This window comes from Apium graveolens, unplaced genomic scaffold (genome assembly GCF_009905375.1).
Source record: "Apium graveolens cultivar Ventura unplaced genomic scaffold, ASM990537v1 ctg143, whole genome shotgun sequence".
In the NCBI taxonomy this organism is placed as follows: Eukaryota; Viridiplantae; Streptophyta; class Magnoliopsida; order Apiales; family Apiaceae; genus Apium; species Apium graveolens.
Genome location: NW_027417235.1, coordinates 50,796 through 71,671, shown reverse-complemented (window position 1 = coordinate 71,671; position 20,876 = coordinate 50,796). Strand labels below are relative to the sequence as shown.

At 35.9% G+C, this 20,876-nt stretch overlaps 1 protein-coding gene across 1 annotated transcript; it reads left to right on the top strand.

Moving 5' to 3' along the window:
* Positions 1-3,197: 3,197 nt before the first annotated feature.
* Positions 3,198-4,956, top strand: LOC141699858 (berberine bridge enzyme-like 8). Its single transcript, XM_074503663.1, has one exon. It carries the CDS (start codon positions 3,223-3,225, stop codon positions 4,861-4,863), a length of 1,641 nt encoding a protein of 546 aa, XP_074359764.1. The 5' UTR covers positions 3,198-3,222; the 3' UTR covers positions 4,864-4,956.
* Positions 4,957-20,876: the final 15,920 nt, after the last annotated feature.

Below are 20,876 nucleotides of genomic sequence, written 5' to 3'. Positions count from 1 at the left end.
TCGAGTTCTATATTATTCTAATTTGTTACTTCGGGCTAAATTAATAAGCAAACTAAATATAATTATTAAGATTTAGTTGATATGTCATGTGAATCAGGCTAAGATAAAATAATAATACTATCAGTCCTCCTAAAAATATTATATATTTGAACTTGGATAAACAAAATAATATATTTTATGTATCCAGGATAAAAATATACATTATATAATTGATTCAGACTAAAACAAACTAAAATAAAAATACAATTCGACCAACAAAAATAAAATAATATATATTAATTATTCAGTCTAAAACAAAATTATCTTATAGATCCAGACTTTAAAAAAAATTAAACTAAAAATAATTAATTTGATTTGATCGTTGTATTGGGCATCATCTAAAAAAATAATGTAAAACACTGATCCGAGATAAATCAAATTAATATTAGACTAAGTATAGTTCGTGTCCTATTATTGTGAACTAAAAAAATCAAATTTTAATTAAAACATAAATATTTTTTTTAAATACACATAAAATTATCAATAAAACTATATCATTCAATTAGTAATATTGTCTTTTTCAAATATCTTTAATAGAATTATAGTTAATCGATTAAGTAATTATCATGCTAAAATAATATTTTTTAAGGTCCCAAAATAATGAAGACATTATATTTTTACCCTCAATAAAATTATAATTTCGTTATAATAACATTTCCCCCTACCAATGCTATCACTTTAAATAAGTTTAAATGTTCTAAAAAGTTATGAACATATACGTCTACTAATATAATTATTATGAAGTCATATTATTTAAAATTTTAAATGAACAAAATTAAGAATTGAATTCAAAAAATATTTAAAAAATTATATAATATTAAAAAAATCTGTGTGATCCCTGCATCACATGGATTTTAAGCTAGTATATTTAATAAAAATAGAGAACTTAATTAAATCTTTTTTTTCAAGTCCCTCTCAATTGTTTATAATTTCAAAAGTATTCACAAATAATAAGTTTTTATAATATAAAAAATCAGTTATATACATTATTTTATTCTCACTCGAATTAAATAAAATTCAATATTATTAAAAGTATTAATTTTTTTGAATGATTTCATTAAAATCAAATTATTTTAATAAAAATGATCAACAATATTGAACATAGAAACATAAAATACACACATACAGTACCCTTAGTTTTTTTAGAAAAAACCCAATGTTCTCATTTACTTAGACTCTGTTTGGGAGTGTTGTTGAAAACTGTTTTGCTGTAAAAAAAAGTGCTGGTGAAAAAAGTGATGTCAGGAAAATTATATGACTATTTGGTAATTTTTTTAATATATGCATATTTTGAGATATAATATATATAAATAATATTTTTTAGAAGGTCCGACGATGAAACTGATACCTATTTCCTGCAAAAGCTGAAACAGTTTTTTCCAAAAATATGAAGGACATTCATTTGATGACATTCATTTGCTAACATCAGCTTTTAGACTAAAAGCATTTTCCACACAACAGCTTTTAAAATTTACCAAACAACTTTTTAACAGTTTTTCAGCAAAAAACTGTTGTAGCTGTTGCAACAACAATACCAAATACTTTCTCCGTATAAGGTGCTTATGTATATATACTTAGTGAATGATTGAATAATTAGGTTTTTTATTTTTGAAAGGTTGAACAACTAAATTAGGGATTATTTTTTATTAATCAACTAAGTTAGGAATTTGATTGATCATTTAAATTAAAATACTGAAATTAATAACCTTTATTAATAAGCGAAACCCTTTTTAAGTGGTACATAAATTTTTGTTTCACTAATTTTTGTTACGAGTGGTTTCAATTATTCATCCATATATATCTTATAATTCTATTTTTATATATCTTTTAACTATACTAAAATTTTTGGTTACATCCTTTATTCCTATATGTATATATGATTCTATTAAATGTGATTTTATTTTGTTATCTTATACTTTTATATGTCTTACCCTATTAATTTTGGTTTTATTTTTATTTCACCTTTTTGCCTTTAACCTTTGTATTCCTAATTTTGATATATATTGTTGATTCAATATATTGTACCACTATAATAAAAGTAATTTTATCTTTTTAACTTTTTTTAATCATATACTTTTTTAATATAATTATTAAAATTCTATTGTAATTATACTTTTTTATTTCCAAACAACACTCAAGCCATCCTAATTCCATATATATATATATATATATATATACACTCCTACTTGAAAATATATTGGTTTTAGTTGTTTTGATTTAATATAATTAGTAGAATTTTGCTTTAATTATACTTCTTGATTTCTAAGTATCACCTAGGTATTCTTCTTTAATTATTATATGACTTATAATATTATATGTATTATTTTACGTATTTTTTAATTATAATTCTTATACTGATTTCAACATAGTTGTATGATGGCTGAAAACTAGATGCCCAAAAATACATATTAATGTGGAATAGTGGTTAAAATACCGACCAACTAATGCGTACTAATATTTTGTTTGAACTATACACATGTTTTTATGCGTAATCATTACAATTAAAGTTTTAAATTTGTTGAATACGAATGTTCAATATGCGTATCATATATTAAAAGAAAATTATAAGACATGTTCGACATATTTATGCCTACATATATACAAAATACGCATTTTCGTGATATATTATTCACATTCGTGTTTAGTGGGTATTTTGGGCAATCTTTCCTGAACGCCGGATAGTTTAGTTTGGGTTTTATGAGTAAAAATTAGAAATTTTGACATAACATCCATACACTTATGATTTTAAAAATTATTTAAATTAATTAACTTCGTGCAGATTATCAACTAGAATAAATAAAAACAAAATTTTTGAGATAAAAATGCGAAGACACGCACACCCCCACATTAGCCCTCACAACTTTAGGGACTCCAAAACATGCACGTCAACCTGTTGAAAGATTAAACTGATGTATAACTTCCCTATACATTTGACTTTGACCTTGTATATGTATAAATAATGTAATGTTCGGCAAAACCATAAATAGACCTTTTCTATAATAAGCGCGGGTCACGTTTACTTTTTTGTACATCGTGTTGTGTGTTTGATACAGTCAGTCTGTAACAACAGAACTACTTGCCCCTCTCCTATAAATAGCTGACCTAGCACACCATCTTCAGCACAAAAACACAAATCTACACAAAGTAATCACAATTCTTTTATAAGGAAAAACACAGTAAGGAATGAAGTTTCAAGTTTGTTCAGTTGTTTCATTCTCTTTTCTTCTTTTCTTCTTAACCTTTTCATCAGAAGCTAGTAATAATCCCAATAGTTCTCCTCAAGATTTCGTTCAATGTCTTATCCGTTCGAGTTCATCTTCCATATCCAAAGTTATTTACACCTCGAAGAACTCTACTTACACATCTGTGTTGAAGTTTTCAATTAATAACCTCCGGTTTGACACCCCAAGTACTCCGAAACCTATTGTTATCGTCAAGCCTGAAGATGCTTCGCAAATCCAGACTGTCATTTATTGTTGCAAGAAGCATGACATTCAAATGAGGATTCGAGGTGGAGGACATGATTATGAAGGTCTGTCATATGTAGCACAAGTCCCGTTTGTGTTACTGGATATGATTAATCTTCGTTTTATTAGTGTTGATCCGGTAAAAGCAACTGCATGGGTTGAAGCCGGTGCAACACTCGGTGAGGTCTATTATAACATTGCTCAGAAGAGTAATACACTTGGATTTCCAGCTGGAATATGGTCAACAGTGGGTGTTAGCGGGCTTGTTAGTGGTGGGGGATATGGCACATTAAGACGAAAGTATGGCCTTGCTGCTGACAACATACTTGATGCACGGTTGATTGATGTTAACGGCAGAATTCTTGATAGAAAATCAATGGGTGAAGATCTGTTTTGGGCCATACGAGGAGGTGGCGCTTCTAGTTTTGGTGTCATTCTTTCTTGGAAACTCAAGCTAGTCAATGTTCCGAAAATTGTAACAATCTTCCAAGTTCAAAGAACTTTAGAGCAGAATGCAACTGAAGTACTTCACCGTTGGCAGACTGTAGCCCCAAGGCTTCCCAAAGATGTTGAACTCCGAGTTGCAGCAAACACAATATGGAAGAATTCACGTAATGAACCTCAGAAAACTGTACAGGATGATGGTTCTTCTGGAAGTCTGGAAGATAATAAAACTGTGAGAGTAGATTTCTTAGGACAGTATCTTGGACGAAAAGACAGACTGCTCTCAATGATGAACCGAAGGTTTCCAGAGTTAGGATTGGTGGAAGAAGCCTGCACTGAAGTTACTTATATTCAATCAGTGCTCCTTTTCTCTCTTTTTAGAGCTGATGATTCGCCTATTGGTTTGTTAAATAGGACTGCCTATAAAATTCCTTTCAAGGCCAAATCGGACTTTGTGGAAAAACCTATTTCCAAACAAGGACTTGAGGGTTTGTGGAAAATACTTCTGCAGCAAGAGCCCGGAAGAACAAATTTCCTCTTGACGTCGTATGGAGGGAAGATGGCTGAAATATCAGAATCCGCAAGTCCATTCCCTCACAGAGCAGGAACACTGTACATGATGTACATGAGAGTGCGAACTGATGGAGACACATCAAATTCCATGAAATGGATTAGAGGCTTGTACAAGTACTTGACTCCTTACGTTACTAATTCTCCCAGAAGTGCATACGTAAATTATAATGATCTAGACTTGGGAGTGAACAATCTTCAAGGTCCTACCAGCTACAAGCAAGCAAGCAAATGGGGTAAAAAATACTTCAAGAATAATTTCGCTAGGCTCGTCGTAATCAAGTCCATTGTGGATCCTCATAACTTCTTCAGGCATGAGCAGAGTATTCCTCCTTTCTCTTAGGCTTAGGCTCGGTTTTGGAGTGCCGTTAAAAACTGCTGTGCTGTTAAAAACTGTTCAGGAAAATTAGATGACTGTTTGGTAATTTTTTTTAATTTATGCATATTTTGAGATATAATATATAAAAATAATATTTTTGAGAAGGTTTGATGGTGAAACTGAGTAGCTGCAAAAGTTGCAAACAGCTTTTTCCAAAAGTACGGGGACATGCTTTTTCTAACAGCAGCTTTTACATAAAAACGTTTTTTCAGACATCAGCTTTTAGAATTTACCAAACACATTTCTGACAGCTTTTCAGCAAAAAACTGCGCTGTAGTTGTCTGCAACAGTAATACCAAACGGGGCCTTAGTACTACAAATTTTATTTTATTTTTGTCAATAACATAACTACATATAATTAATGGTTGGTAATCCGTAGCTATCAATTTCTTCCGAACCAATTTGTATTTTAATTTTTTACAGGGAATCATATTGTTTTATTTGTTAAGAAGCTGATAATTAATTAAATCTCAAAGATTTCCACCAAGTTTTAAATCTGTATAGCATATTTATAAATTCGGTTACATTAATCCACTTTCAGTACAAGGCATACTCGAAGAAACATCATGCTTAAATATTGAGCAATCTCAACATGAAACATTGTATATAGGATTTTTTACCCAACTAGATTATTATTCCCGTATAAGGCATACTCGAAAAAATATTATATTTCAATATACTATATTATAATAACTGGAATGGGGTTTAATTTGGTTCAACAGTTATTCACTAATCACTACAAGAAAACAAGGCTAAATACAACCGCACAAATACAACTGACATCAAATTCAACCGTTTTCGGTTGAAATTAAGGGCGCGGCTAAATACAACCGCAGGCGGTCGTATTTAAATACGGTCGTATATACGCAGTCGAATTTAGTACTAATTACAACCGAATAAATACAATCGTATTTATATACAACAGTATACGGTTGAGTTTAGGCGTGCTCCTAAATTCAACCGCATTCGGTCGAATTTAGCCTTACTAATTACAACTGAATAAATACAACAGTATTTATATACAACTGTATACGGTTGAGTTTAAGCGTGCTCCTAAATTCAACCGCATTCGGTCGAATTTAGCCTTACTAATTACAACCGAGTAAATACAACTCTATTTATATATGTTATAGCCAAAATTTGGTATTGGATCATCTCGGGTCAAATACGGGTCAATTGGAATTGAATTGGGGCAAGAAGATGAATAATTAGGTTTTGGTCTACATTGTATGAAGCGAAGACACGCCATGTATATGTAGGATGCGTTCATGATTGTGTAGGCTGTATTTTGGGTTGTCATGTAAAGAGATGATGAGGAAGATATTCAAAGGAGGAGGACGCGCCCTGATAAGTAAAAATAATGGGATGAGCTGTACAGGCAATAAGGTTGCCATGCAAGGAGAATATGTGTATTTTACAAGGGGAGGACGCGTCCTGCCTCCTGGAGATGCACACTTTGGGATGGTTGAGCTTGTTCTTATTCAAGACAAGGCAAATAGAGATACTTGGAAGATATAGCAATATGTGGAGTTTGTAGCGTCAGGACGCGCCCAATCGTTCAGGACGCGTCCTATGTGTGAAGAATGCATGATCAAGAGTAAGTTTAAAGCAAGACAAGTGTGGAAGGAGCAATGGAGGATTATTTTCACTAACATATTTGTTGCAGGTACTCTTTGAAGAATTCCCTCCTTGAGACGGTCAAGGAGGGGGATGTCCGTGAAAAGCTTGAAGGCCTCCAGGGGTATGCCTGATGATTGAAGGCCTCCTCCTGTATTCAACGGGTGTCCTCGTTGGGGATGCGGGGTTAACTTTGGTGTGTGCTTTGGGAACTCTGTTCTTGTATTCAACGGGTGTCCTCGTTGGAGAACTTTGGAGTCATCCTGCACTTTGCACCCAAGAGCTTGGGATCACCTGTCCTGCTATCTGGTGGGTTATCCTCATTCGGGGGACAGGGACGCGTCTGGCATTTGGGGTGAACCGTGGCTATACCTGCGTTCGTAATTCAAGGGAGATAGCTGTAGCGGAATGTTATCCTTGCGCAGGGAGATGCATTATCCGTGAAGTCCTGCGATTACAAACGAGCCTTGGGCCTTCGCGGTTGGGCCTCATAGTTGGACATTCCTAAAGCTAGCGGAAGATGGATTCTGGACCGGGCCTGGGAATAAGATGTCTAAGCCCATTAGATTTCTTGTTCCCCAAGAACTACGTGGGCTTGATTCCCTATAAATAGGGATACGTAGGCAAATTGTGAGGGGTGGGAAGCGAGAGCCATAAGGAGCCACCACCAACCCTAAGCAATCTCAGCCCCCAATTTATCACAACCACCACACTCCGCTCACTTTTCAGGCGAAGAACCACCATCGTAGATCTTGATTCCGGCGACGAACCTCAAACTTTGTTGATACCAAATTCCTCCGTCAACAAATTGGCGCTAGAAGGAGGGGTGCTCATCAAGATCATAATCTCAGGAGGAAGAGATGTCTCGTCACGATGAAGGTTCTTTGACGCAAGAATTGAAGGATAGCCACGGAGGTGTTGCATACAACGGCCACGAAGGAGATCCGTAAAATAAATATTTTTGGCCAGGGGGGTCGAAGGATATTTGAATGTAGTATCCACGGCCACGAGGGAGATCCATGGATGATGATTTCCAGCCATGAGGGTTGAAGTTTACAACCATGGCCACAAAGGAGCAAAGTTGGATGAAAAATTCGGATTTGGTGGGTTAAGCGATTTGCTTACACTGTTTGGGCCGTATCTCGAGTTCCGTAAGTCAGATTTGAACGATCTTACAGCCTACGCGAAGCTTATTGAATTCTCTTTAATTCAGAGATGATATGGATAGGACAATCCAAGTTGAGCAGCCCGGAAACAGAGGAAAACAGCAGCTACGAATTTTTACCAAAAAATCCTATTTGTCTTAGAAGATTGCAAGAAACTCATTCCATTAAGAAGATTGGGAGAAACCTATTTGGTATAGAAGATTGAAGAATCCTATTCTATTTAGAAGATTGAAGAATTTTATTCTATCTAGAAGATGGGAGAATCATGTTCTAATTAGAAGATTGGAGAATCCTATTCCATTTAGAAGATTGGAGAATCCTACTCCAACGAGAAGACTGAACAATTCTATTTGATTTAGAAGATTTGAGAACACTATTCAGTTCAGAAGACTTAATCAGGCGCAAATCTGAGGACGATCGGGAGGAGAACACTCCAAGAAGAAGGCATTACTATCATGAGCTAGTCATCGCCTTTAACAAGATCCATCAAGGTAACACTCAACTAGTTTCATTGTATTTTCCATTACTTGTTTTTGGGACTTGTGCAGGAAGAGGATTGGGAAAGAGATTTGGCATGGAGAAAATCCCCCACAAACTCTTAGGACGCGCCTTGATTAAAATATTTGGGGCCCATATGACTTTCAGCAAATTCCAGGAAAATTCACCGACTGGACACGTCCGTCCCTCTAGGACGCGTCCTCCAGGTAACATTCCAAGTTCCATATTAATTGTGTTTATTGTAGGTAGGAAATCTTATCAAGAAAAAATCTCATGAGTTACCAAGTGCTGCCTCACAATATATTAAGGCGCGCCCTCTGCATGTGAAACATCCAGTGGAGAATTGCCCTCCCAGGGCGCGCCCTCAGAAGAAAAAGTCTATGGAAGTTTTCAATAAAGATGTCATGATAATCAGATGAGTTATAGTCACTACTTGAAGAATGGCTCGACTGGAACTAATTCCTCATCTTTCAAGACGCGCCCTTTCCTTAAGGCGCGCCCTCAAAAAAAAATTTGATGGTGAGGTGAACTTTATTGACCACAAGGAGAATCTTAATATTGGAACTTCAAGAGAAAAGAATCTATCAGAGTAGAGGTACCATGAATCCTAGGACACGCCCCTTAATTGTCAAGGTGAGGCCCCAGGACATGAATGAGCTCCTTCATCTAAGGATATAATGTTATATCCTCAACAGTTATAAGTAAACTCTCCAAGGCTATCTCTCTCAAGGCGCGCCTTTATTGAAATACCCATGTGATCTTCCTCGATATTACATACATGATTTATACAGAAGCGAATGAAGTACAATGATCTTCCTAGTATGTCGAGAGTTTAGTTTCAGCGAACGCGCCCTCACATCCTCAATAATCTGAGTGAGTTTTCAGGACGCGCCCTGAGCATATTTGGCTCATATATTAAGGCTTCTTCTTTCGATATGACTACCAAGGTCATCTGGTTGTCTTTAGCAAAAAGGGAATGTGGGAGTTGCATTAGTTCAGATGAAGAAGATGAGGCTACAAAGTACTTTTGACAAGGTGCACGCTCGGGGGGTAGGTTACCTCTCATTAGTTCTGTGGTGTTACATATTGCCACATGAGTAAGGTACATGGCTTTTCCTAAAAATAAGAGAGATGCTTAAGGTCGGAAAAATACTCATGTTTAAGGAAACGCTCAACTTTAAGAAAATGTCTCTGAGAGTGAGATGCCCTTTTATCAGATGCCACTTCGTGAGATGCCTCGTTGGGAGATGTTTCAACAAGAGATAGTTTCTACATCGCTTGAGCTTTGTTGAAGATAAAAGCCTTCTAAAAATATTGATCTTTGATTTAGTTTTGTTACATGAAGATTTTGTAGAAGACCCTTGTCGAGGTAGATGCTCCTCTTACAGAGGACGCGCCCTCCAAGGATGTTAGCTTGTCGAGATAGACGCACCTCTTACAGAGGTAGCTCCCTTAAAGAATGATTTCCCTTATCGAGGTGGATGTGTCTCCGACAGAGGACGCGCCCTCCAAGGATGATTTCCCTTGTCGAGGTGGATGCGTCTCTGACAGAGGACGCGCCCTCCAAGGATGAATACCCTTGTCGAGGAGGATGCGTCTCTGACAGAGGACGCGCCCTCCAAGGATGAAGACCTTGTCGAGATAAGCCGCTCCTCTTAGAGAGGACGCGCCCTCCAAGGATGTTAGCTTGTCGAAGTAGACGCTGCTCTTAGAGAAGACGCGCCTTCCAAGGGTGATTCCCCTTGTGGAGGTGGACGCTCCTCTCATAGAGGACGCGCCCTCCAAGAATGATACTCTTGTCGACGTGGACGCTCCTCTCATCGAGCAAAACGCTCCTCGTAAAGAGGACGCGCCCTCTAATGATGTTAATTATTTGAGGAAGACGTCACCTCTTTAAAGGGCGCGCCCTCTAAAAATAGATGATTGAAGAAGATTGTAAAAGTTTTGATTTTGATTTGAATAAATGAATCACGCTATTTGTCGAAAAGATGAGATCAGCGGTTTGGAGTCATGATTTGGAAAGAAGCAGGAAATCAAATATAGAATGATATTGTGTCATCGGTGGAAGGATCACTATCACCAACAAGGCACGTCCTCCTTGCGTCAAAGATTATTTATTACTTGAAGATCAGAGAGCTAGTGTTTTATTCTGGTCGCGCTTTCCTTAGTGCGCGCCCTCATATGATGACCCTTTCAGTTTAAGGCACGCTCATGGGAGACCAATATTGGGATGAAAAAGTTAGAGAACCCTCAAACCTTTGTTAATGGATTGTGCTTTTCCAAAGTATGTGAGGTGCACACTTTTGTATAAATTCTCTTGTTTCTTACGCCGAGTTAGCTCATGTAAGCTTAGAGATATGGTACATAAGTGGTAAACCTCTCTAGACAAACCAAGGTTAAAGTTATCAGGAAGAGAAGGGGTATTCATAGGTGAAGGCGGGAAGAAATGTGAATAACAATTGTGAACGCGCCAAAGAGTGAGAGCGCGCCGTCATGGTCAATAAGGAGGATAAGATTCCGAAGACGCGGCCTTAATTGAGGATGCGCCCTCATAGAGGAAGATGTAGAAGACGCATACTCATACGAGTGGAGGATGACACAAATTTTTGCTTGGATGTAGATATTAGAATTCCAATTTTGTTTCCAACTTCATATGGAATTCGGGGGGTAGTTGTTATAGCCAAAATTTGGTATTGGATCATCTCGGGTCAAATACGGGTCAATTGGAATTGAATTGGGGCAAGAAGATGAATAATTAGGTTTTGGTCTACATTGTATGAAGCGAAGACACGCCATGTATATGTAGGATGCGTTCATGATTGTGTAGGCTGTATTTTGGGTTATCATGTAAAGAGATGATGAGGAAGATATTGAAAGGAGGAGGACGCGCCCTGATAAGTAAAAATAATGGGATGAGCTGTACAGGCAATAAGGTTGCCATGCAAGGAGAATATGTGTATTTTACAAGGGGAGGACGCGTCCTGCCTCCTGGAGATGCACACTTTGGGATGGTTGAGCTTGTTCTCATTCAAGACAAGGCAAATAGAGATACTTGGAAGATATAGCAATATGTGGAGTTTGTAGCGTCAGGACGCGCCCAATCGTTCAGGACGCGTCCTATGTGTGAAGAATGCATGATCAAGAGTAAGTTTAAAGCAAGACAAGCGTGGAAGGAGCAATGGAGGATTATTTTCACTAACATATTTGTTGCAGGTACTCTTTGAAGAATTCCCTCCTTGAGACGGTCAAGGAGGGGGATGTCCGTGAAAAGCTTGAAGGCCTCCAGGGGTATGCCTGATGATTGAAGGCCTCCTCCTGTATTCAACGGGTGTCCTCGTTGGGGATGCGGGGTTAACTTTGGTGTGTGCTTTGGGAACTCTGTTCTTGTATTCAACGGGTGTCCTCGTTGGAGAACTTTGGAGTCATCCTGCACTTTGCACCCAAGAGCTTGGGATCACCTGTCCTGCTATCTGGTGGGTTATCCTCATTCGGGGGACAGGGACGCGTCTGGCATTTGGGGTGAACCGTGGCTATACCTGCGTTCGTAATTCAAGGGAGATAGCTGTAGCGGAATGTTATCCTTGCGCAGGGAGATGCATTATCCGTGAAGTCCTGCGATTACAAACGAGCCTTGGGCCTTCGCGGTTGGGCCTCATAGTTGGACATTCCTAAAGCTAGCGGAAGATGGATTCTGGACCGGGCCTGGGAATAAGATGTCTAAGCCCATTAGATTTCTTGTTCCCCAAGAACTACGTGGGCTTGATTCCCTATAAATAGGGATACGTAGGCAAATTGTGAGGGGTGGGAAGCGAGAGCCATAAGGAGCCACCACCGACCCTAAGCAATCTCAGCCCCCAATTTATCACAACCACCACACTCCGCTCACTTTTCAGGCGAAGAACCACCATCGTAGATCTTGATTCCGGCGACGAACCTCAAACTTTGTTGATACCAAATTCCTCCGTCAACAATATACAACCGTATACGGTTGAGTTTAGGCGTGCTCCTAAATTCAACCGCATTCGGTCGAATTTAGCCTTGCCAAAAAATGGAGGGAATTTTCCCGCCAGCGAATTTTGTACTAAATTCAACCGATTTCGGTCGAATTACTTTTAAAAATGGCAGAAAATTTCTGGAAAAAAAATATAAAATAAAATTTACACGAAATTTATATTTTAGTTCTTGCAAAAAAGTTATTATGGTAGTTAGATATTTATCGTTCAATTAATATTTATAGTTTGAGTTTCAATTTATTTTTTATTTGTTTTAAATTATAATCCAACCATACATATATGAAAATTGTCAAAAAAAAAAGTTCACCAAAAAATGTAAGTAATTTGAATATTTAAATTTTAACTATTTTGACATCCGTACGGTTGGATCATTCATTAATATTTTTAAAAATAACGAAACAACAATATGAGATTAAACACTAGTTAGAAGTACTGGTCAAACTACTCTTTGACTATTAAAAAGACAAACCAAATTATATTTATTTTTTTCTAAAATTTTTGTCATATCACTAAAATATATAGATCTTAACATCCGTACGGCTGGATCATTCATTAATATTTTTAAAAATATCAAATCATCAACATGGGATTAAACAATAGTTAGGAGTACTAGTCAAATTACTAGTTGACTGTTAAAAAAGAAAAACCAAATATATATTTTTTTTCTAAAATATTAGTCATATCACTAAAATATATAGATCTTGACATCCGTACGGTTGGATCATTCATTAATATTTTTAAAAATATCGAAACAGCAATATGGGAATAAACACTAGTGAGAAGTACTGGTCAAACTACTCTTTGACTCTTAAAAAGGCAAACCATATATATTTATTTTTTTCTAAATTTTTTGTCATATCACTAAAATATACAGATCTTGACATCCGTACGGCTGGATCATTCATTAATATTTTTAAAAATATCGAATAATCAATATGGGATTAAATACTAGTTAGGAATACTAGTCAAATTACTAGTTGACTGTTAAAAACGAAAAACCAAGTATATTTTTTTTCTAAAATATTAGTCATATCACTAAAATATATAGATCTTGACATCCGTACGGTTGGATCATTCTTTAATATTTTTAAAAATATCGAAATATCAATATGGGATTAAACAATAGTTAGAAGTACTGGTCAAACTACTCTTTGACTCTTAAAAAGGCAAACCAAATATATTTATTTTTTTCTAAAATTTTTGTCATATCACTAAGATATACTGATTTTGACATCCGTACGGTTGGATCATTCATTAATATTTTTAAAAATATCGAAACATAAATATGAGATTAAACACTAGTTAGAAGTACTGGTTAAACTACTCTTTGACTCTTAAAAAGGCAAAGCAAATATATTTATTTTTTTTCTAAAAATTTTGTCATATCACTAAAATATACAGATCTTGACATACGGTTGGATCATTCATTAATATTTTTAAAAATATCGAATCATCAATATGGGATTAAACACTAGTTAGGAGTACTCGTCAAATTACTAGTTGACTTTTTAAAAAGCAAACCAAATAACTTAATTATTTTACAAAATTAAATTTAGGGGTTGAGATTTTAACCCTAGAATATTCCACCTATTTGGAATTGATAATTAACGATCCAATCGTATCGATGTTAAAATAGTTAAAAAAAGAGTTATATACAAAATTTTAAGAATTTTTCATTACTAGATTTTAATTATTTTAGCAAATAAGGTAAAATTTTCTAAATCCCTCCATAAAAAAATTTAATTATCATTACATAAAATTTTAAGTTAACACTCCTAAGTTCAACCAAATACAGTTGAATTTAGTGTCATGTCAGCGATCTGTGTAAACAAGATCCAACGTACCAAATTAACTATAAAATTTAATATAACGGATGGTGAATATTACTAATCAAAATAATAAAAATAAAAAAACTATAAAATAAAATATTATAACGCACCCCCTCCCACCCCCACCCTCACCCTGTTTCTCCTCGCCCCTGTTTCTTTCACCGCACAAGTCCCTCATCCCCCTCTTTCTTTTCTTTCACCAAACTTAAACACACTTTATATTGTTATCTCCCACTGTTCAGCCGAAATCTCAAGCTCCAGTTGAGAAACCCCCATCCCCCTCTTTCTTTTCTCTTCATTTTTCAAGTTAAAAATGAGATGGATTTTTAAAATTTTAAGTTCAATTCTTTTTTTTAGTTGTGGGTTGGTATTTAGAAAGGGTAAAAGAGTATGAGCATCGAAAATTTGAGGTAAAAACTTTGTATTTGTGTATCGTCGAATTTGGTTTGATTTTTCAGATTTTGATTATGATTCTCTTTTTATATTTAGGTCTGATGAAGGAGATTATAATTGAGAGAAACGCCGTGGAGTTGGATAGATGATTCCATCGAGTGAAATGGGTTGTGGTGTTGCAGGAGATTTTGGGAGATCAAATCGGCATCGTTTGAGGGTTGGAGAGATGGGACGAGTTGGGGTTTTACTGGGGCTGAGCACAACAAACGAGTGAGGAGGGGTGTGAAGTGAGTCGTGAGTCGTGTGGCGAGTTAGAGATGAAAGATAACAGCAAGACATGGCTGTTTTTGTAAGTAGTAATTGACTAACTGCTGCAGAACGTGGTTGTTAAAATCGGAAATGGGTATTATTTGATAGAGAATTCAACTGTATTGGGTAGTAGTTTCTGGCGAGTTCTTTTTTTTTTGAAATTGATGTGCGTTAATTCAACCGTATTGGGTAGTATTTAGAATCCTATTTTTGGTCAAATACGGTTGAATTTCATAATTGGGCGGACTTTTTAAATTTTTTTGTAAAATTTAATTATTTGAGCGGGATATTTGAATTTTATCTGAAAAATTAAATTTGACCGGAAGCAGTTGTATTTAGCCTGTTGTATTTAAACGGTTGTATTTAGCCGGTGGTATTTAGTCGTTCATATTTAGTACTAAATATAACCGGTTTACTAAATATTACTCGAGCGAATACAACCGGTCCAAAAACCGGTTGTATTTAGCTAAATACAACCGAAAACGGTCGAATTTAGCTAAATACAACCGGTTTTAAAACGGTTGTATTTAGCCATTTTTTTGTAGTGAATTTTGGTTATTAAAAAAATAAATAAATAGTGTTATATATCCATTAAACTACTAAATTGTTAAACTACTATATCTGTACTTATTCTACTAAATTACGATCACAACGTATCGTAGTGTTATATATCCGCTAAACTACTAAATTGTAAAAATATTAGATATAGTGTACTTATCATACTAAACTATGACCACAACGTATCATAGTGTTATATATCCGTTAAACTACTAAATTGTTAAACCACTAGACACAGTCTACTTATTCTACTCAAGTTATTCTATTATTTTTTGTTAGAAAATTGGATTTTAGATTATAATTTTATTATGTTCTTGATGATAATTCTAAAATCTAATGATTGAAAGTTGTTTCATGATATGTGAACTTAAACTTTATATATGGATCTAAGTATTTTCTTAGTGAAATTCATAGAGAAATAGAGTTGAAACTAGTAACTTGTAAAAGCTTGAAATGGATAATATGTCATTTGTCCCACATTGAAAATAAACAAAGTGAAGATTTTATTTATTTGTGATTTAATTTTTTAATTAGAATTAATTTATCAGTTGGGCTGGGTTATTGTTTATGTTGGGCTTGGTTACTTTGTAAGTGGGCTGGGTTAGATTCAATGAATCTAGACATGTAACTGATAATATATATTCATAATTGAAAACATTAAAACTGATTTAATGTGTGGATTAAATATAAAAGCTGTTACCTTTTATTTAAATTCAAAATCAGGAGTTTTGATTCATGTATTAAATGAGCAATTTTGATTTCTGATATTAAAGTCTATTAATTTCAGGGTGGTAAATTACACTTAGCCTCTACTTTAAATAGAGGTCTAAGTTGTTGATGAAAATGTACCACACCATCATTTTCTTCTTCTCTCTGCTTTCTCCTCTCTCCCAAACACAATTTTGAGCTGCTGATTTTTTCGGCGACTGAGGTGCTAGTCGAAGTAGGATTTGTTGTTGGTGTGAACATCATATCCGGAGCTGTTTTATCCAGGAGAAGGAATTGCAAGCAACCCAACGCAGCAGGTGGGGGCAATTATCTCTTCAAGAGCAGTCAGGGCTTCGAGCAAGGCCTGACGACTCAGCTGATTAGTTTTCTTGTTTCATTGTACCGGTTGGCTACCACTGTTTTTCTGTTTCTTTTCACTGTGTTAAAGCTATGGTTACTGGTACGCTTTCATTTCTTTCTTCGTTTTTACAGTTACTGATATGCATGTTATTTACCTACATGTTTTATTTCGTTAATTGTTGTCTTGGCTTCTTAAATATTATATATAACTACTTCTATGTTGTTGTAATAGTCAATATTTCCAACATTCTTGAAGAGATAATTAGTTATATATTATTTCGTATAATGGTTAGCGAAACTGAGGTTCCCGTAGGTAGTGGTAGTTCTGGTGCAACTGCTGGGGTCATTGATTGGACCACTTATAGTTTTTCACAAGCTGTTGAATTAACTGGTTTACCGGTGAAATTTAATGTTGGCATCGGCTTTTCTCGCTGGCACAAAAGGATGAAATTGTGGTTGACTATAAAGGGTTTGTGGCCGGTTATGGAGTATGAGAAATTGGTTGTAGATCAAGAAAAGGCTGACACAGTTAAGGCTTTTGCGAAGTGGGCTGAGAAGGATGGGGTGGCTAGGATGGGCTGCTCTAACAAACACTTTGTTTGATGTCTATTTTTCTGATGCCTACTCCGCAAAACTCTTACGGGAGAAGCTGGACCAGACACATAATACTGACTCACAAGGTCTGGAAAAGTATTATGTGGCAAGGTTCCTTGAGTTCAAGCTGGTGGACAATAAGTCTATGACTGAGCAAGTGCATGAGTTCAAGATGATAGTGCATGCTTTGAAGGAGTCTAGAATGGACCTTCCTGAGAAGTTCAAGGTTATGAGAGTGATTGAAAAGCTCCCGAAGTCTTGGGAAGAGTTCTCTCTCTCCCCGAAAAGACAGAAAGGAGAGTGCATCATGTTCCCGACATGCGTAGAAATATAATAAGTGGAATCTGTTTAGTTTCTAGTGGTTTTGAAATTTCTTTCAAGTGTAATAAAGTAGTTCTTATTCATACTGGTATATTTTTTGGCAAGGGTTACTTGTCAAATGGTTTATTTGTTATTAATGCTGAACCCGTTTTGGGAAATTTGAATAATAATATTATTCCTTCTGTTAACTGTGTTGAATCCTTGGATATATGGCATGCTAGACTAGGTCACTTAAACTTTGGTGCTCTTAAGAATATGATGAACTTAGAGTTGATTCCAAAATATACCATATAAAAGAATTCTAGATGTCGAGTATGTGTGTCTGCTAAACAAATAAGGAGGCATTTTCATAACATTGTTAGGGATTCATACCTGTTAGATTTAGTACACACTGATATTTGTGAATTTGGTGGTGTGTTGACCAAGGACCAGTTTAGATACTTCATTACTTTTATAGATGATAGTAGTAGATATTGTTATGTTTATTTACTTAGACATAAGGATGAAGCACTTAGTAAATTCATTTTATATAAAACTGAAGTAGAAAAACAAACTAGTAAGTTACTTAAACGATTGAGATCTGATAGATGTGGTGAGTATACGAGTAACGCTTTTAATGAATTTTGTGCAAACAATAGTATAGTTCATGAAGTTACTCCACCATACACACCAGAGTCGAATGGGTTGCTGAGCGAAAGAACAGAACATTTAAAGATATGATTAATAGTATGCTGATTAACTCTGGGTTGCCTAAATACATGTGGGGAGGGGCTCTAAATACTACATGCCATATTTTGAATAGAGTCCCTCTGAAACACGTGGAAAAGACACCCTTGGAGTTGTGGAAAGGCAGGATGACTAGTCTTAAGTATCTTCGTGTGTGGGGGTGCCTTGATAAGGTGCTTGTTGATGAACACAAGAGAAAGAAACTAGGTCCGAAAACTGTTGACTGTATCTTTCTGGGCTATCTTGAAACCACTACAACTATGAGACTTTTGGTATTATAATCTGACATAAATGGTATAGTGGCAAACACGATAGTTGAATTTTGAGATGCTACATTCTTTGATGATGTCTACCCTATGAAGACTGGAAACGACTTCTGAGGAAGATCCTACTCACACATCGAGTTTTATTCCTGATCATGTGGAAAATATGACAGATGTGGGGGCGGAACCTAGTAGTAGCTCTATTCCTGAGGAAGTAGAGAAACCAAGGAGAAGTAAGCGTGCAAAGGTAGTTAAAGACTTTGGAGGTGATTTTATCACTTACAATGTCGAGGACGAACCTTTAACTTGCCGACAAGATATGGATTCTTCGGAGTCTAGGCATTGGAAGGGCGCTGTGAAGAGTGAAATTGACTCTATTATTTCTAATGAAACATGGGAGTTGGTTGATCTCCCTCCCGGGTGTTCTACTATCGGGTGCAAATGGGTCTTTAAAAGAAAGTTGAACCCTGACGGCTCAATAGATAAGTACAAAGGTAGACTGGTAGCTAAGAGTTTTAAGCATAAGGAAGGGGTTGATTACTTTGATACATACTCTCCGGTTGTAAGGATGGTAACAATCCATATGCTTATAGCATTGGCTTCCGTCCATGGTCTTATCATCCATCAGATGGATGTAAAGACCGCTTTTCTTCATGGTGAACTTGAAGAAGAGATTTATATGGACCAGCCTGAAGGATTTGTTGCATCTGAAAATGAGAGGAAAGTATGTAAGTTGATCAAATCCATCCATGGCTTAAAACAAGCTCCCAGAGATTGGCATAAAAAGTTTGATGAAACTGTATTGTCATTCAGTTATAAGATTAATGAAAGTGACAAGTGTGTCTACACTAAAGTTAAAAGTAGTGAGTGTGTTATCCTGTGCCTATATGTGGATGGCATCTTATTGTTTGGAACCAATATTGAGATTATTAACGAGACAAAAGAATTCATGAAAATGCATTTTGAAATGTAGGATATGGGTGAGACTAGTGTGATTCTTGGAATCAAACTGATTCAGTCAGCTGAGGGAATAACCTTGACTCAATCTCATTATATAGAGAAATCTATACTTGAGAAATATGGTTATTCACGGTGTAGAATCGCTAGTACACCTTATGATTCTAAAGTTGCCCTTGTCAAGAATACTTCAGGAGTGCCTGTGTCTCAGTTAAGGTACTCTCAGATTATTGAGAGTTTGCAGTATCTAGCTAACTGTACTAGACCAGATATTTCATATTTTTTTTTATCTAAGTTGACTAGATATACAAGCTGTCCAAACAGAATTCAATAGGATGCTCTTGATAGAGTACTTAGATATCTAAAAGGCACAATGTACCTTAGTTTACACTACAAGAGATTTCCTGGTGTTCTTGAAGGGTACAGTGATGCAAGTTGGATAGCTAAGAAGTCTGGTTCCAATGGAGTGACTGGATATGTGTTCACCTTGGCAAGTGGAGCAATATCCTGGAAGTAAAGCAGACAGACTATGGTGACTCGGTCTACATTTGAGGCTGAGTTGTGTGCACTAGATGCCACAGGGACGAAGGCTGAATGGTTACACGGACTTATGTCTGCGATACTTGTAGTAAGCAGACCGCTTCCTGCTATTGCTATTCATTGTGATAGTCGAAAAACTATCGACAAGATTAGCAGTAAAAAACATAATGTTAAAACAAAGAGACACATCCAAGTTAGAATCAAGTCTATAAGGGGTTTAGTGTCTGATAGGATTATAGCTATAGAGTTCATATGAACTCAGAATAATATAGTTGATCCTTTGACTAAGGGACTGGAACCTGCAGTGGTCCTCAAGTCAAGGTTGGGGATGGAACTGTCAACCCATCATAATTCATCAATAGTAGGAACCCAATATACATGAGAGGAGATCCCTCGAAGTGTATTCAATGTGGTAATAACAAGCTATAAGGATGAATTTGTAGTACCTTTGCTACATAGATGATACTACTGTATCTGAGTCCATCCACTGTAAACCTAGAAGGTACTGACACTGCTAGAAAAGTAAGAGTGTTAAAACTCTGAATGGGGTCAAGTCATTTGACGAGATAGTAGTAGTATATCTCTGGAGATGCCCAGCTAAGAGAATGTAATTGTGTGGTCGCAATTAGAGGAAATGGTTATTCCTTGAAGCAATCGACGAACAGGATCGAGACAAGACCATTAATGTCTCAAAGTCGTAGATTGGCACCATAGCCGTTGACTTGTCGTCATCCATGGAACATGGTTATACTAAATGGATTAAGATTCAAGGTGAAACATTCTATCTGAATTCGGTAGCCATTGAAGTAGAGGACTTAGGAGGGTTCAAATCCAGAAGGGTGCCTACTCTGAAAAACAAGTCATGATGAAAAACCTGATCGCAATTCTGTATGGATTTTTGGGGGATTATTAGAAAAATGGATTTTAGATCATAATTTTATTATGTTCTTGATGAAAATCCGAAAATCTAATGATTGGAAGTTGTTCCATGATATGTGAACTTAAACTTTTATATATGGATCTAAGTATTTTATTCGTGAAATCCATAGAGAAATAGAGTTGAAACTAGTAGCTCGTAAAAGCTTGAAATGGAGAATGTGTCATTTGTCCCACATTGAAAATAAA